Source organism: Pempheris klunzingeri, chromosome 7 (assembly GCF_042242105.1).
Source record: "Pempheris klunzingeri isolate RE-2024b chromosome 7, fPemKlu1.hap1, whole genome shotgun sequence".
NCBI classification, from domain to species: Eukaryota; Metazoa; Chordata; class Actinopteri; order Acropomatiformes; family Pempheridae; genus Pempheris; species Pempheris klunzingeri.
In genome coordinates, this window is record NC_092018.1 from 18,634,417 (window position 1) to 18,650,453 (window position 16,037).

The 16,037-nt window shown below is 42.1% G+C and overlaps 1 protein-coding gene across 4 annotated transcripts; it reads right to left on the bottom strand.

The window, feature by feature from the left end:
* Positions 1-220: 220 nt before the first annotated feature.
* lnpep (leucyl/cystinyl aminopeptidase) lies at positions 221-14,862 on the bottom strand. 4 transcript variants are annotated; one of them, XM_070833218.1, is made up of 22 exons: positions 14,485-14,862; positions 11,947-12,041; positions 10,669-10,871; positions 9,420-9,531; positions 9,022-9,279; positions 8,614-8,804; positions 8,317-8,455; positions 7,509-7,643; positions 7,254-7,374; positions 7,000-7,151; positions 6,796-6,909; positions 6,559-6,690; positions 6,262-6,396; positions 5,561-5,715; positions 5,395-5,483; positions 5,111-5,294; positions 4,795-4,951; positions 4,284-4,468; positions 3,938-4,099; positions 3,156-3,296; positions 2,946-3,027; positions 221-2,785 (listed from the first exon to the last, which is right to left on the bottom strand). In XM_070833218.1, exons 1-22 carry the CDS (start codon positions 14,510-14,512, stop codon positions 2,654-2,656), a joined length of 3,102 nt encoding a protein of 1,033 aa, XP_070689319.1. In that variant the 5' UTR covers positions 14,513-14,862; the 3' UTR covers positions 221-2,653. The 4 variants fall into 4 exon arrangements, with proteins under 4 accessions (XP_070689319.1, XP_070689318.1, XP_070689317.1 ...); XM_070833217.1 differs by having other exon boundaries at positions 5,561-5,721; XM_070833216.1 differs by having other exon boundaries at positions 7,000-7,374.
* Positions 14,863-16,037: the final 1,175 nt, after the last annotated feature.

Consider the following 16,037-nt stretch of genomic DNA (forward strand, 5'->3'; position numbering starts at 1 on the left):
CATAGAGTGTGTTCTGAATACCAAATGAGCTCCCTTCAGTTCAATTCAGCATGGATGGATACAAACCAAAAATATGTACAGTTTCAAATCAATCAGTGAAATTTAGTTAGTGTTATTTCAGTAAACCATTTCAAAATAATTTGTAAAGCTTACAGACAAAATAAACTTGAACATAACTGGTAATTTTGTGTTGATCTGCTGCAGAAGAAAATCCAACATCTTCAGAAAACAACTTTTTTATTTGTATTTTGTTCACATGAAAGAGCAACACAGTTCCAAAAGCAGCTGCAGCATGTCATCCCAGTGCAAAAACAAAGACAATCTGATTGGGTTTACTGCACATGGTACTCCACTTCGGCCACATCACTGATTAATCGTTGTCTGAACTTTGTACCTTTGTATCAGCAACACTTCTGTCTCTGAAAGCTTATTGCAAATGACTTGACATGAACCAGATCTTTTCTAACAATGGAAAATCAAAGACCTGAAGCCTCAACAAAGCTGATTAATTAATCTGAATGTGAAAATGTGCTGTAGACTGATGAAAGTTTTTCAAAATAAAATGGCATGATCTGCAATTAGCCCACCAATTAGCCACATGAAAGTATAAGAGGTGTATTTGGAGGCAAATGCCCATTTAACACATCATCACACTCTCTGTTAAACTATGATGGACTGGATGGAATAAGTCAATGACAATACTGTTGGTATCCTGCAGTAAGATCCTGTCTGACGCACTCATTAATACTCTATCTTTTCTCCACAATTTGAAGTGCACGACTCTGCACTGTGATCCTTTATAGTGGTGACCTCCACTGTTAACCTGGGGAGGGTGTAGACAACCGTGCCCTCGATACACATGATGTCTCTTGGTGTGTTTTTTCACCTACAGGCCTGGAGATTCACTAAAATGCCTGCGTTTCAATCCTCGAGCCCACTCCTCCTCACAGCCACTAGGAGTCACTAACAAGCAACAAACACAAGACCTTTTTTTTTTTTACGGTTTCCCCGTCTGTGCGCGGGGCCAATTATGTTCTCTGGAACACAAGAACAAGTATGAGGTGGCACTGCCGGGAACTGAACCCAGATCTTGTGTGTTGCCTTTGTGACACACATTGGTATTCTTTATCTTGGATATCATGACAGTGATGGAGTGGAGAAGTAAGCAGTACCATTTTTGATAAAGCTGAGTGTACAACTGCATTTAAATAAAACCTTAAAATATAAGTTGGAGAAATATATTCAGACAGACATTCTCTCAATAAATAGCTATGGCTACTCTCGGGAGCAATACGGCCAGTAACCTTGGAGTAACTTTAAACCCTCTGTATTCTTATTTGGCTGATGAGCAACAGCTTATTGGACAATTAGTCATGCCCAATACAGACGTTCTTCTATACACTTTGTAACTTCAGGACGCACATTAGCCCTTAAAAACACAAACATTCATCTCCACCTTCCTAGGGTGGTCAAATCAAGAAATACAGTAAAAGTATTTGACCGTGAATCCCGATCAATACATCATTTTCTCTTTACACTCTATATACATGACACAAAGCAAATCTTCAATTGTTAAAAGTCAAGAAATTTAAAACAATACAGCCAAAATTGCAGGGGAAAACGCTTGTAGGGTTGAGCATATTTACATTATAATTACAAGTTTACAAGCACGTGGAGTTAAAGAATGAGTCTGTACAGTGGCTGCACTACAGGCAAAAAGAAATCAAAATAAAGCTTGATGATCAGAGCTAAACTGGGTCCATGACTGGTAGAGAGGGAAAGAAAGAACTTAACATCTGGCTCCAGTGTGCACTGTCTGCTCTCACCTAAGACACATTGGTTGTTGATTTTAACCTGCACTGTAGCGCAGTAAACCATCTACTGTGCACAGTGGGGGGGGGTTTCAGTACATTCAAATGATGCTAAAACAAGTTTGGTATTTCAAGCTATCAATCAACCAACCAATCTTCTAGCCAAACCACGTCCAATATGGCAAATGCTTCAGATCGCATGAGTAACTAGAGTTCAGAATGGCAGGCAGGCTATTGTTTCTACACAGATTTTCATAACGCAGTGATACAAGGTTAGTTTAACTCTCAGAGTATTTCAATCCCTCAAGTACTGGTAATTTCAACTTGTCATCACTGACGAATCCCTGACAGCTGCATCTACATACATCCGATAGTTGAGAGAAGGTCCAGGAGTGGAAATACATACATAGAGAGCAACGTTGACATTCTTCATACCGGCTCTTTTTGAAGTGGCCATTAAACAGCTCACACAGTTAAGAGCCTGAGAGCAGGCTGGGCGAAAAGGAGTGTGGGTGAAGCATGATTGTCTGCTCAGGCATGAGGTTTAGATGAAAGCTTCAGAGGAGAGGTTTGGTCGACAGCATTAATTGTGAGGAGTGTGTGTTTGCATCTGACAACTCCCGGTCAGACACACAAATCGGAGCCACCCTGAGTTAGCAAAATCAACTCACAGGACCCATCTCAGAACAGGCAGAGCACTACCGCTGGATTTGATTAGTACTCTGCCCGGATAAAGGGAGTTAAGAGACACAGTCCTACAATAGTGCAAACCCTGCTGTTTGTCTCGATAGATGCGCCCCGGCTGCCTTTTAGTGGGGCAGAAGCTGGATGGAGCGCCTCTATTAGAGCCATTTTTGGAGTGCAGAGAGATTGTTGTCCACCCAGCGCTTGTTCAGCTTGATGGTTTCCAAAGCTTCCTGCACGCTCCTCATCTGAGAGCCACGCTCCTTCAGACTGGAGAAGAAACCCTGCACCTGGACGACACACAACAACACACACGGTCAGGTGAGCAAATGAGACTTGACAAAACACACTAAAAGCGTCCTGTAAACAGTTAATATCTTCCCTCAAACAAGAGCACAATACGCCCTTAAATACGCTGCAACACAAATGTACTCGATTACAAAAGCATACCTGATTAAGTTGTGCCTGTGTGGAGAACTGGGAGGTGACAGACTTTATGATTGACTGGATGGCAAAGGAGCCCACTGGGAACCTACAGCACAGCAGACAAAAACACTGATGTAGTTTCATCTTCTTATTTTTAGGAGAGATAATCTTAAAATGTGCAAATCTCAAAAACTACAAGTTAAAACTTGTATGAAGCTGAGAGGGACCACTTACTTCTCTATGAGGCGATCCCAGTTCTCTTGTATAAAATCCCAGGCAAACAAGTAGCCGGCGAAGCCTTTGCACACAGTGCTGATGACCAAAGGCAACTCCTGCGTCTGTATTAGGTCCCCCTTCAGACCTGCCTTTAGAAGCCTGGATACACCGTGATAAGGGTTATGTTCAATCACTGTTCACTGCATAAGCAACACTGCCACTATACCTACTTCATCATCATCATGTCCATACAGCAGGAGAGTAAATAAAATAAAATAATCTAAATAAAATTAACAGGGTCATTGACACATTTTATATGTACAATAAAGTAATATCATAATGAGGATGGCACTAAAGTAAATGAAACATTTATACAAATGTCAAATATTGCTGTGAATTTCTCTATTATAGTGTAATTTGTTTGACATTTTTTTCTTTTTTTACATAAAGTCACATTTTGAGTGTTTTACTGCATACAGCTTCTGGCTCGAATTGAGTCCATGTTTGGTTATTGTCAAGTCTAATTTATTAAGAAATTGCTCTCAGGGTGGGTTGATAGGATTTTGTGGACTTGTACTGTAATGCTTTGAATGTTTACAACATTACTGTTCTGTTCCATGGTCATTTCAAGGCAACTTTAAATTAAGTCTTTTTTTTCCTTTGATGACTGCATTGGATTCTTCTTTCTTTCAGCATCCCTAATAAAATGTGACTTGTTGGATTAAGGCTTAGAAAATCAGCAGCAGGGAAGGAAAGACAGTAAAGCTTGATCCTGGTCATAAGCAAACACATGTACTTACCATACTATATGCCGTGTGTCCTGAGTGGATGCGAGGCCCCGTAGCATTTTCCTCTTCTCTGAATCATACGTGGCGTGGCCGTACATGCTGAGCAAAGTCGACCAATCTTCAGCAGACTGAGCAGCCACAGTGAACACAACTTGCTGCAGATCACCTGGGATCCTGCAAAAAAATAAAAAGACACAAACTTGTTTTAGGTTATACATGCTCCAAATTTCAGTTCAGCACTCCCTCCAACTCAAATGTTCAGTTCAATAAAGTTGCATTCCCCCATCCTCACCCTGCTGTCGCTGTGACCCAGAAAAGCAACTCTATTAATAAAATGTTTCTTGTCTACGATACGTACCGCATGGTCCCATTGGATTCGACATACTGTTTGAAGAGGGCTTTGGCTTGCTGACTGCAGTTCTCTTTATTCAGACTACAGGCCGTCTCCAGCAGGACTGAGCGCAGCTCCTGTTTTGACACACTCTTCTCCTCTTCCCACGTTTGTTTGTCCATCAGAGAACCAAAATGATGCAGAATATAAGTCTGTCATATGCAAAGAAAAGAATCAGTGGATGCATTATTACACAGAAACCCTTGTTACATTCAGACCACAAAATCACTTTAACACCAACTGACTGGCATGCATTTTTCACACACTTTGGATACAAACTTGTATCCTAGATGTCCCAATGGAACAATAACCTGTAAGTTAAACTCCACAACATGTTAACTTCTTAAAATAACGCAATACATATACCATAAAGTGCAAATTCAAGTGGTTTTGATGATTTAAGCAAATTGACGTACGACTCGTGTCAGTGATCAGTAATGGGAAAAGAAACTGTAAGTGTGTGTGTGTGTGTGTGTACCTTCATGCGGGCCACAAGACCATGCTCCTGTCTTTTGTCGAGTAGTTGGTTTATATTGTTGAGCTGTAACAAGGCCTCTGTCACAGGAGAAGTCTCAGTTTCATTGAATATGTAGTTCAACAGGTTGAGGATTTGATGGAAGGACACACGTCCCAGTCTGTTGACAACACGAGACAATGAGGCAGAGTAAAGACAGGGGGAGAAAGAAAGCTTTTAAAAAGTCTGCTACAGGATTCGGAAAACATACTCCTTTATTTCAGTTCCTCCCCTCACCGAGTACAATTCAGAAAACAACTATTTATGTTGTCCATTATACCTGGAGAGAGCAAAGACGTTGTATATGAGCGAAGCACGGTCCTCGTGTGTAAGAACACTGACGTTGTGGGACAAAGCGTCTAAGAGAGCAGCCCAGCCCTCGTCCCCGTAGTCGACAATGTAGAAGCCTGTGTTTCTGTAGTTCAGCTTCAGCCACTTTACACTTTCTGGCAGCTTAAAAGTCCCTGAAAACACACACAAGCACATGCACACTCATGCAAATGACATATTCACCATTTGACGCATTATCTGAGACTCTTGAGTTGATGATGCAGGTTGTTGTACCTGACTTAGTCTTCAGAGTGAACACCTGTCTGCACTCAGGGGCCAAACTACAGCTGTCGTTAACATACGTCACTGGGATATTCCACAAGCTACAGAGAGTGCAAAACACAGTTAGGGTTGTGGTGTGTTCCTATGGTCTGTGTGCGTGTGTGTTAATATAACCCACCTGGAAGTATGCGTGGCATTCTCAGACGTGAGCAGGAAATGCTCCTGTGTGAGGGTCACCTCATCTCCCTTCCGACTTACAGTGACCAATGGAAAGCCTTTCTGTGATGTCCAGGAGCTCATCATCTCTGACACGTTCTGGTGCTGCGTCGAGACCTCAACCTGAGAACGGGAAGAGAAATTCAGAGTCTGTGCAGTCAAATGCCGTTTTCTTTGTTTTCTCTGAATCTAATCTCTCTAATCTCTAAATGATCTGAAACTTCACAGCTATACAAGGGCATATATAAAGACAGATCACTTATTAATATCATCATCAGCCTTTAATGTCCACAAAATCCCCTTTTCTTATTTTGCTGTTTAATTAACCTTTAAACACTAACAGACTTTTTGGGATAGTAGCATTGTGGCAAACTTCCAGATGACCTATGCAAGACTAAGCAGGTGCAAGTAAAGCATCAAGGGCACGAGGCCAAGTGATGAGTTGGCAGACTGTCGTTAAACTGAGGGCACTGGATTCAAGCCCTTTAGACAGTAATTATCCAATCTACTGTCTGTATCTACAGTATCCTGTGCTCTGACTTCCCTTCAAAGGGGAGTAGGCAAAAACATGAAGGCTGTTAGCGGATTAATAAATCATTAACTATTATTCAAAGTGTGTGATGTGTGCTATCCATAGCGCCCAAAAACAAAACACACACACACCTGTGTGAGGCTGTTCCAGAGGTCGTCAGTGCCCGTGTTTAATCCACTGAACTGTTTTAGGTATTGAATGATACCCTTTCTGAACTGTTGTTCCTCTAGCAGAGAGGCATTCAGCATCAGGAGAATGGATGCACCCTGAAAGACACAAAGCATCTGTGCTCAAACCCAAAACAGAGCACCAGCTACAGTTCCATAAGTCAGAGCGTGAAGTCCAGTAGAGACGTTTCTGGAACAATCTGTGAATCAATGAAGACTGCATCTATTTATCTAGTTATATGTCCTATATGAAAAGTGTACCTTTTCATAGGAGACAGAGTCAAACATCTCTTCCACCTGTTCCGGCGTATTAACCTCCGTCGACACAGCGTGGGAGGAGTTAAGTGCATCTTTGTCCAAGGCTCTGAACCGCACTGCAAGGAACAAATTACCCTGCAAACAAACCAGACTTATTGCTGAGGCATACAGTTAAGCACAGAACTTTATCTGCACCAAAATATGTGAGGATTCATTTATGAGCCAGACGTGTGAACTTACAATGTCCAGCTCAGGAAACACTGTCTGCAGTGACATGTATTGCATGTAAGTGGCAAAGCCTTCATTCAGCCACAGGTCATTCCACCATCTCATGGTTACCAGGTTTCCGAACCACTGCGACACAACATCAGAGACAGATTAGGACCCGATTGTGGCACATTCACCTTCTGTTCCATTCACAAACACACCGGCACATACAGCTACCTGATGGGCGAGCTCATGTGCTATGACGGAGGCAACTACTTGTTTTTCTAGAGACGAGGACTGTTTGCCAACAAGCAGGGTGGTCTCTCTGAAAGTGATGAGTCCCCAGTTCTCCATGGCTCCTGCCAGGAAATCCGGGATGGCTACCAAGTCTGATAGAGGAGAGACAAAACACGATAGGGTGTGTGAAGAGAGGAGAAAAGGAAAGAACTGGAGGAGGATGAAATAACATGCAAGCGCCTGTGTGTACTCACCTAGTTTTTTGAGGGGGTAGTTAATTTCAAAAAAGTTATTGTAGAACTCCAGCAGTTTGGAGGCTGTGTCCAGAGCGTAGTCAGTGTGTTCCTTCTTCTCTGGCACAGAGTACACAGACACCTAAACACACAGACACAAACACATTAAGACAGTTTATCAGCAATAACACAACCGTACGGACTAGTAAAATTAGAAAATATGCATGTACAGCTTTCACTAAAAGCAAGGGGGAATCATATTTGGGTCAGACCTACCACAGTTTCTGAGACATTTTTGCTGGTTGAGGAGAAGTCTGCTACGATGAAGGCCACCAGGTAGGTGCTCATGTTGACACCAGTCTTTTCAAACTCATCTTGCATGAGGCCATTGGGGAGTGATGTAGTTTTAGCCTGCAACACACAGCACAAGGACAAGATTACTACCAGCTAATGTTGATAGTATACTCCAAAATAAATCCAATTTGGCATCTTCACAAACTGCTGTTAAATGCTTGTGAATAAACAATACACGGTTTGTTTAATTTCACCTACACCAACATGACATGACATAATGTTATACCGTAAATTGTGTCTATTTAGGCGACACACACGACAATTTTGGGCAGCTGCAGTTGCCATTGTGTTGGGGAGCAGAGGATGGGGCATGGGGCATGCACCTGCCATTTTACCAGTGAGCATGTCAAATATTATCTTATTTCAGTACATACTGCCAGCGTAAGGCTAGTAACCACTGGCATCCCAATGAGCCTGTTAGTACGCCTTAATCTGTTTCTAGCTTACTAAATGAAAATGATTCCATAATTATTTCATGTCCATTTGCATTTTTGTTATGTTCATACACTATTGAAACCAAATTCAAAATTGGGTTCAGTGTTTTAGTTTTAAATCTCAGATTTAGCTGTCAAACACAGCCAGCCCTTATATCAAACTCTCTGTAAAAGCTCAAGTGGAAAGACGACGTCAACCAAACACACATATTGATAAATTTAGAACAGTATGTGGGGTGTTTCGACACGTGTTACCGTACTGCAAAAATAACTCAGAGTTAACCTTGTTACAGTACCTTAGGCATGTTGGAAAGAGTCATGTAGTTTGGTTTTCTGCTGATTCTGATCAGGAAGGTGGCTTTGAAAAATGGCTCATCAAAACAAGGAAAGGCCTTCCTAGCTGACAGTGGCTCAAACTGGGTAGCAGCGAGGACCCTGCAGACAAGCGGGAAATGGGCATGATGTTTGTGGTCATGAATTGAGCCAAACGTCACAACATTAGCTGTAAAAACACACTTTCCTCTTCAGACAGGCTTTTTATAAAATCCTTCCTCTGCGGCACAACTTTCAGCTGTGGTGCAGCATACCCATACCTTTTTTTCCCATTTTTATCACTGTATGAGCTGTTGTAGAAACCATCATAGGTGTGCGAGAGGTTGGCAGAGTACTCCAGGGTCAAAACACAGAACTGGCCTGCTTTCAGGTCCTCAGAGAACTTAACAGCTATCTGCTGTCTGGGCTTGTACTCCAGTACAGTCACATCACGGGCCTTCTCATCACCCAGCTGAAAGAGAGAAAGTATTACTCAACCACTGGCAGACCACCTCATGATAAGATGTAAAAAGTTTGAATCAACTACTTTATCAGGCACAAATGAAGTCTTTGTATGCAGTTCTGTACATCTACTCAAGCAGGCTTTTAACATCACAGAACGAAAACTAAGTCATCTAAACTCTGTCATTATACACAGTCATCAGCACACACACCCCTTCCAATCCCACCTTGAAGGAAGCTTTGGTGATGTTGAAATTGGCACTGTGCAGGACAATGCGGTTGGTGTCATGACGCACAGACATGTTGATAACAGCCCTGCCGGTGAAGGTCATATTTTCAAGGTCGGGGTTCAAGGTGAGGTCATAGCCGACAGGACGTATGGACTGAGGCAGTCGGAGCTGCGCCCATGGAAACAGTTCCCCATTTGTGGACACGGGGTAGACTGGCTCGATGGGAGCAGTCTGGTTCGGCTTCCGACAACCCGTCTGCAGAAGGATGGAGGGTCAAGGACAGCCAGGGAAATGGGTATGGATAAAGATTTTGACATGATGTGTTGAAGGGGTCATGTTTAACTACACGCAGTCACAAAACCTACCTAAACAGAGCTAGTGAATATTTATCTTACCTTGGTAAAGGTGCATCCAGGTAGGAAGTACAGTACCATGGTCATAGAAGCCACAATCACCAAGAATAACACACAAACCACCATGGTGCGGGCTGAGGGTCGCGAACACGATCTGAAACCAAAAAGAGAACATTACTTACTTTGACTAGTTCACAAATACAGTGTGAAAAGAGAAACATAGAGTGCTTCTAAAAAAGCTTTAGATGTATAGACGTGTAGATGTGTGGTGCTGCGGGGGTCTGTTGGTCAGCAGAAGTATACGTATGGGCAATTTTCTTAACTGAAGCTTGACTATAGTTTCTGTAGCATGTAGTATAAACAGTCAATTGGGTAAACTGTCATCACTCTTTTCACAAGTTTTAATATCCGTTATTCCGACAGCCACTGTGAAGAAAGGCTAAAGAAAGAAAGAAAGGCTCTTTTCAGAATGGTCATACAAACAAAATCTCTGCAGCCAACAATCAGTCACTCCCTTGCCTTGATCACAAGGATCACAACATCTGGCAAATGCTACAGGCTTGATATTCGAACAGAGCTTTTCACAGCTGCACAATTATATTAAACAATTATTTTCTCTGGAAAATCTGAACAGTATCTTTGTTACAGATGTTTTGGTCTTCACGCATTTATATTGGATTATGTGACTGGTTGAGTGCTTAAAAGGATTTGTCATATTACATTACGATGCACTAACTCTTAGGGCTTTATGGACATTATCTGACCAGTAACCAATGACAATTGTGCCCACCCACTCAAACAATTTCTTGCATCTTGCTTGCTTCTTTACTCTGCACCTGAAACCACAATGTTTTCGACAGGACTTTCATTACAGCAGCAGTTTCAGGAAATGATTCTCTACAAATCTTTGTGTGGGCTGTTCATCAACGGCACTGCGGGTTGTTATACAATTCTATGAAAATCTTTGTCAAAAAAGAGGTTATCGTAGAAATAGAATTTCCATCTTAATTTGGAGCTCAGTAAAGCTTAACTATCGCAAAATGTGTTTCGAAACATAATATAGTTCTTCAGCTTTCATTTCATATGGAGGTTTTAGAACCTTAGTTTAAAGTGTTGCAACACATTCCTCTGAATTCAACATTTGTATGTGACTCTAATCACAGAAACTACTACATATGATAAAACGTGATTACTTGAGATAAAAATGCCACAAAGCATATCACTCTATAAAAGGTTTTTTCGTGCCGACATATTGCACAGTGTCCCAAATTTTGACCCTTTCAGTGCACACCTGGGTGGAGCCTGTCTGGTGTACGGGGAAGAGTTGGATCTGTGAGCAGAGCTACGGTTCATGAAGGACATGCCCAGCAGACGGGCTGAAGACTCGTAGTCCTCCTCATCCTCGTCCATGTCATTCTCTCCCAGGCCGCGCACAAGCAACCGAGAGCTACGAGGCTCGTACACCACCTCATCTGGGTCAAGAGCAGGAAACGTCTGGGGAAAGCATGTACAGTACATTCTGTTATTCTCCAGTTAGGCTATGTTTCCAATATAATGTTAATAAATGGATTGCCTTCGCAGGTAAATTAATTAACACAGGGTAAGATGTCATATGGGGAGGCGGTGAGGAGAGTGAGAGCAGAGACAGGAATAATGGAAAATAATCAGGACAGCGAAGGGGCGGTCATCATGCCACAGATGGCAGGTAAACCATAATGATTAGAGGGTGTTATGGGTGTTTTTTTGTAATTAGTTTTTGCAACTGATGCAGAAATAAATATCTTCAACGTGAGGGATGCAATATGAAATTTAGGTGAAGGTTTGTTGGGTGTCAGACCTAGAAGGTGTGGGAAGTGTGAAATGAACGCCTTGTTTAACCCTTTAACCTTCTGCTCAACCATATGGTAGAGCACATTTTGACTCACTATATCTTATTGAAAACATGTTTTACTTACGGCATCTCAACCGTTTGGTAGAGGCCAATATTTCAAAAAATGTGGGGTCTGTTCATAAAAAAACATAGATTTTTGTAATTAGTGCCCCAAGGAAATAAAATATATGAAGAAGAAATTTTTCCATCACTTTTCTCTTGGTGCGGACCTTAAAGGGTTAAGAGGATGTATGATACAGTATGTATGTATTCACAGAAGCTGAATGTTTGAAATGTGTCACTGTAGTTCTGAAGAGGGTCATGGACACTATTAACACACTGCAGATACACCACTGCCATCACGCTATAATAAAGTGTTTGTTAGAAGTTATTCTCACAGTGTTGACTATAGACAGCTGCAGCTGACAGATCTGAAAAAATGTACTGGCCAGTGAAAGATGTACTGAACTGAAAGCCTGCAGATAAGAATCATTGGCTACCAACATGTGTCGGCTGTTCTCTAATTAAAGGATCTTTAATGATATTGTCCAGATCTGTTCACTTTATCAGATTCAAAGATGAAAGCACTTGTGAGAGAGGAGCAAATATGCACTCTGATATATGCAAATTACTGAGCCAGGCTGGTCCTTGAAATGATGGCGAGCGTTGCATGCATGGCATAAGATGGCATGAGCGTACCGGAAATGCAGTGGAGTCTCTGGCCAAATCCACAACATCAGGCTCTTCTTCAAACATGCTGTTCTCAATCATGTTCCTCGGCAGGTTTGCTTGGTCTACGACACGCAGAGGAAGACAAATCAGACAGATGGTTGACAAAAGAGGAAATGAGAGAGAAAGAGAGAGAGAGAGAGTGAGAACAGAATCAAGAAGGTTATATACACTGACACAAACACAATACTGTATGTTAACATGTTAGTACTGTCTTGTCTGTTTTGGGAGTTTCAGAGTTTCCACATGAGAGTAGGGATGAGCCATTATTCAACACAAAGGCTTGTTGTTAACAGGGAACACGAAGCCTCGTTTAACAAAACACTGTCTGGGTTTCTTCAGTTTCCTGTTAGTAAACCCCCTACAGTATTTCCTGGTGCTTTGACCTACACAGAATGGGTTAATCAGGCTGGTGAGATGGATACTTTTGTTACTACTGGTGTTATAAAATATGTTAATACAGAAATCGCTGGGTTTTTTCCAGTTTATTCATTTGACTGCAGTGCCCTCAAAATTAGGAAAAATGATATACAATGAATATTCATCATTTGGCTAGGGCACATGCTACTGCAGTTTACAAAAGCCTGCATTCGTATTCTGCATCATAACAAGGGTTATGTCTTGTCTTACAAAAATCCATGTGATCTTATGGCAGCCACATTCTGCCTGCCGTAATTCTTGAAACAATCAGACTCATGTTCAACTTCCTAATTCAATAGTAACGAAAGTAGTAAAACGCTTTGCAATGCAAGTCTTTCGTTTTGCGTCACGTTCCATTCGTGCTTTTTACCTGCTAAATACAATGCATTTTCAGTTTCTGTTGGCGATGGGTTGGAGCGGAAAGCACAGAGAGACAGCAAACATCTGCTGAATGTGCAGTGGTCATACAGATACAATGGCACCAAACAAAGCTGAGCCTTAGCTCCCCAAGAAGGAAGACAAGAGTCCAAAAATGCACGAGGTGAATTTAGCCCCTTGTCTGTGCTGTACAGTGTTTCTGATATGACTGTATGGGCTGACACCTTGTCTCTGTCTGGATCACACTGTTGTGGTATGAATGTCTATTAATAGGCTAAGAGCTAAGTAGTAGGTAATGTGTAATGTGCAGTGGAGGATATGATATAAATAAGACCAAAAAAACTCGATTGATGATGATTGTCATGTCTAAATCTAACAGCTGTAAAAGTTGTTGTGGTGTTACGTTGGAAGTTATTTCATACAAGCAAGATGACAGATGAGAGAGGCAGTGGATGTGATGCACTATCATCTAGAAGACAATGGAAAAACCCGCCAAGCAAAAGAAAGAAACAATCGACAATTCCTGCACTTTTGTCAAGTGTGCACGTAAAATACAGAAGTAGGGCATGCTGTCTGCTGACTGCACTCTTCCTGTTTACTCAAAACAGTGGTCAACACTACCTTAGATTCACAGGAATATGGTTTAACATATGTGCCTGAGTTTGACAGCTATGTTAACATATACAACTCAGGCGAGAACACAACAGACGCACTACATAGAAACTACAATACTGTTACTGGTTGCTTGGCTATTGAAAGCAAATGAGGCGGAAGCATGTGCTAATATTTTCTTACCATTATCTGATCAAAATGTGATTGTGAAATATGACTTTGGGCTTTTACAAAACCAAAAAAATTTTACTACATCTTAACGACCAAGAACGCACACACACACACACACACACATACACACAAAACAGGAAGTCGAACTGCTGTGATTTTATGACTGCTTCTTCCAGGTTGAGAGCAAACCTGAATAAAATAACATCCATCGAGAAGGAAAACCCAACTTGCCTCACAGCTTTTATAGTGTGTGCACTGCTCTTTTTGTTTGTTTTAATAAAGCCCTGCACATCCTGAGGCCACAGCAGAGGTTATAAAGCAGCTGGTTGCCTGAGCTGAGCTGAACATGACTTATCAGCTCTCCACACCAAGACAAAAACACTGCTATTATCAGACCAACAGGCTGTAGCTGGGCAAACAGTGCTGCTGTGTTCTGACATAAAACTGGAGTCCTAACAGAGGCATATTAAGTCTCAAGGCAGCCAGTGTTCAGGCTGCTGTTATAGGTTAGGTCGAGTTCAAATAAAGTCAAAGCGTTAGAGAAATAAACAACATTATCAGTATCATTCTGCCTTGTGCTTATGGGGAAGAGACAGATATGTGAGGTGAAATGTTATCATCCCGCTGCAGGACCGTCAACAGACTCACACTGCGATTAAGTTAGCTAGCTTCTGAGAGTCTGAAGTGTACAAAATAAAAAACACGAAATAAGAAAAGAAGGGGGAAAAAAAGAAACCAGTCAGTTAGAAAACATGAACATAGCTTTCATTCAGGTCTCCAGGAGTCAAACCCACCCGTCTCAACATGTGTCCTCGGGTGAATGTCACTCCCTGTGGGCTTGCTTGCTAATGTCTCGTTAGTTATTAGCTGGCCTGCTGCTGTTAGCTTGCTGTTACTGTGCCAAACGTTACCGTCTCCCCTCCTTACCTGTACTGTTACTGTCAAACGGATCCATGGTTAGATGTCTCAAAACAGCTCCTCCCGGCTAAAACAAGGGGACCTGTGCACGTTCACAGCAGCTCGACCGACGTGATGTTTTCCTCGCTGGCCACAACCCAATGCGGGCTATCACTCACTGTATTAACGTTAGCTACGTAGTTGCTAGCTTGGAACTAGCCAACTTCTGACAATTGTAACTGACTGAAAGACATTCAGTTTGCTAACGTTAGCTGATTTCTATAACTTTACCGCCCATAGCTGTGTTGTAGACCGAAACGTGAACACGGCAGAACTGTCTAATCAAACCTTACGCTGAAAATATGTAAACAAATCTTACTCTGACTTGATCGGTAAACTAAGGAGCGAGCAGATGACACTTTCCTTCCTCCCCGACCAGTTGTTGACAACCTCCCATCAAATTACAATCCTGGCTTCCTATTGGATGCCAGACCCGGGGGGGGCGGGGCCAGGAGGGACATTTATTTTATATGCCATGTGAGGACATTGTATTGCTTTGCATTCATTGCACGGAGGTCAAGCATAACCATCGAGCATAATGTGAGTAACCTCAGCCCTTATTCCATCCTCAGCCTATTCACAGCTCTTACTTTAACACTAAAACTAAGTCTGAGTAATTGGCTAAAATGACCAATCTCAACACACATGCTCGCATTTTTTTTTTTTTTACTATACTTGTGAGGACATTTCATTGTTTTTCATTCATTCCCTGGAGGCCTAATTATTTCATAGTTCTCACCAGAAGCTTGGCCCTAAAATGAAATGATTAGCACCAAGCACACATATGCACATGCACACAACAGACTGAGACTGAACAGGCTGGTCAGGAGGGCCGCTTCTGTCCTGGACTGCTCCCTGGACTCCATGGAGGAAGTGTGTGAGAGGAGGACACTAACAAAACTCAAGTCCATCATGGACAACCCCTCTCACCCCCTGCACGAGACTGTGGGGGCCCTCAGCAGCTCCTTCAGCAGCAGGCTGAGGCACCCACCCTTCAAGAAGGAACGCTAACGCAGGTCATTTCTCCCATCAGCCATCAGACTCTTTAACATCAGCATCACTGGCTGATGTTAACACACTGAGGAACAGTCCATAGTTACTACATAGTTGCAAATTGGCACTGTTTTTCATTCATATCATTCAATTTATTTCATACTCCTGTCCATACTTGTACATTTTGTGTCCATAGTGTAAATATTTATTTATCATTAATTCAATTCAGTTCAATTCAATTTTATTTGTATAGCCCAATATCACAACAGTGAGTGTCTCATAGTGCTTTACAAAGTTCACTGAAATAAACAAGTGTAAGCGAACAAACAATCTAATAAAGAGTCCAGCAGTCGATGAGGCCAATGGATCAGTCCGAGGCATCACCTGCCCTTTATGACCCTCCTTCTTCGGGAAGGAAAAACTCAAAAAACCCAGTGGGAAAAGAGAAACCTCCGGGAGCACCACAGTGAAGGAGAGATCCAGCTCCCAAGGACGGACAGGCTGTAGCCTTGGACAGACACACATCCATT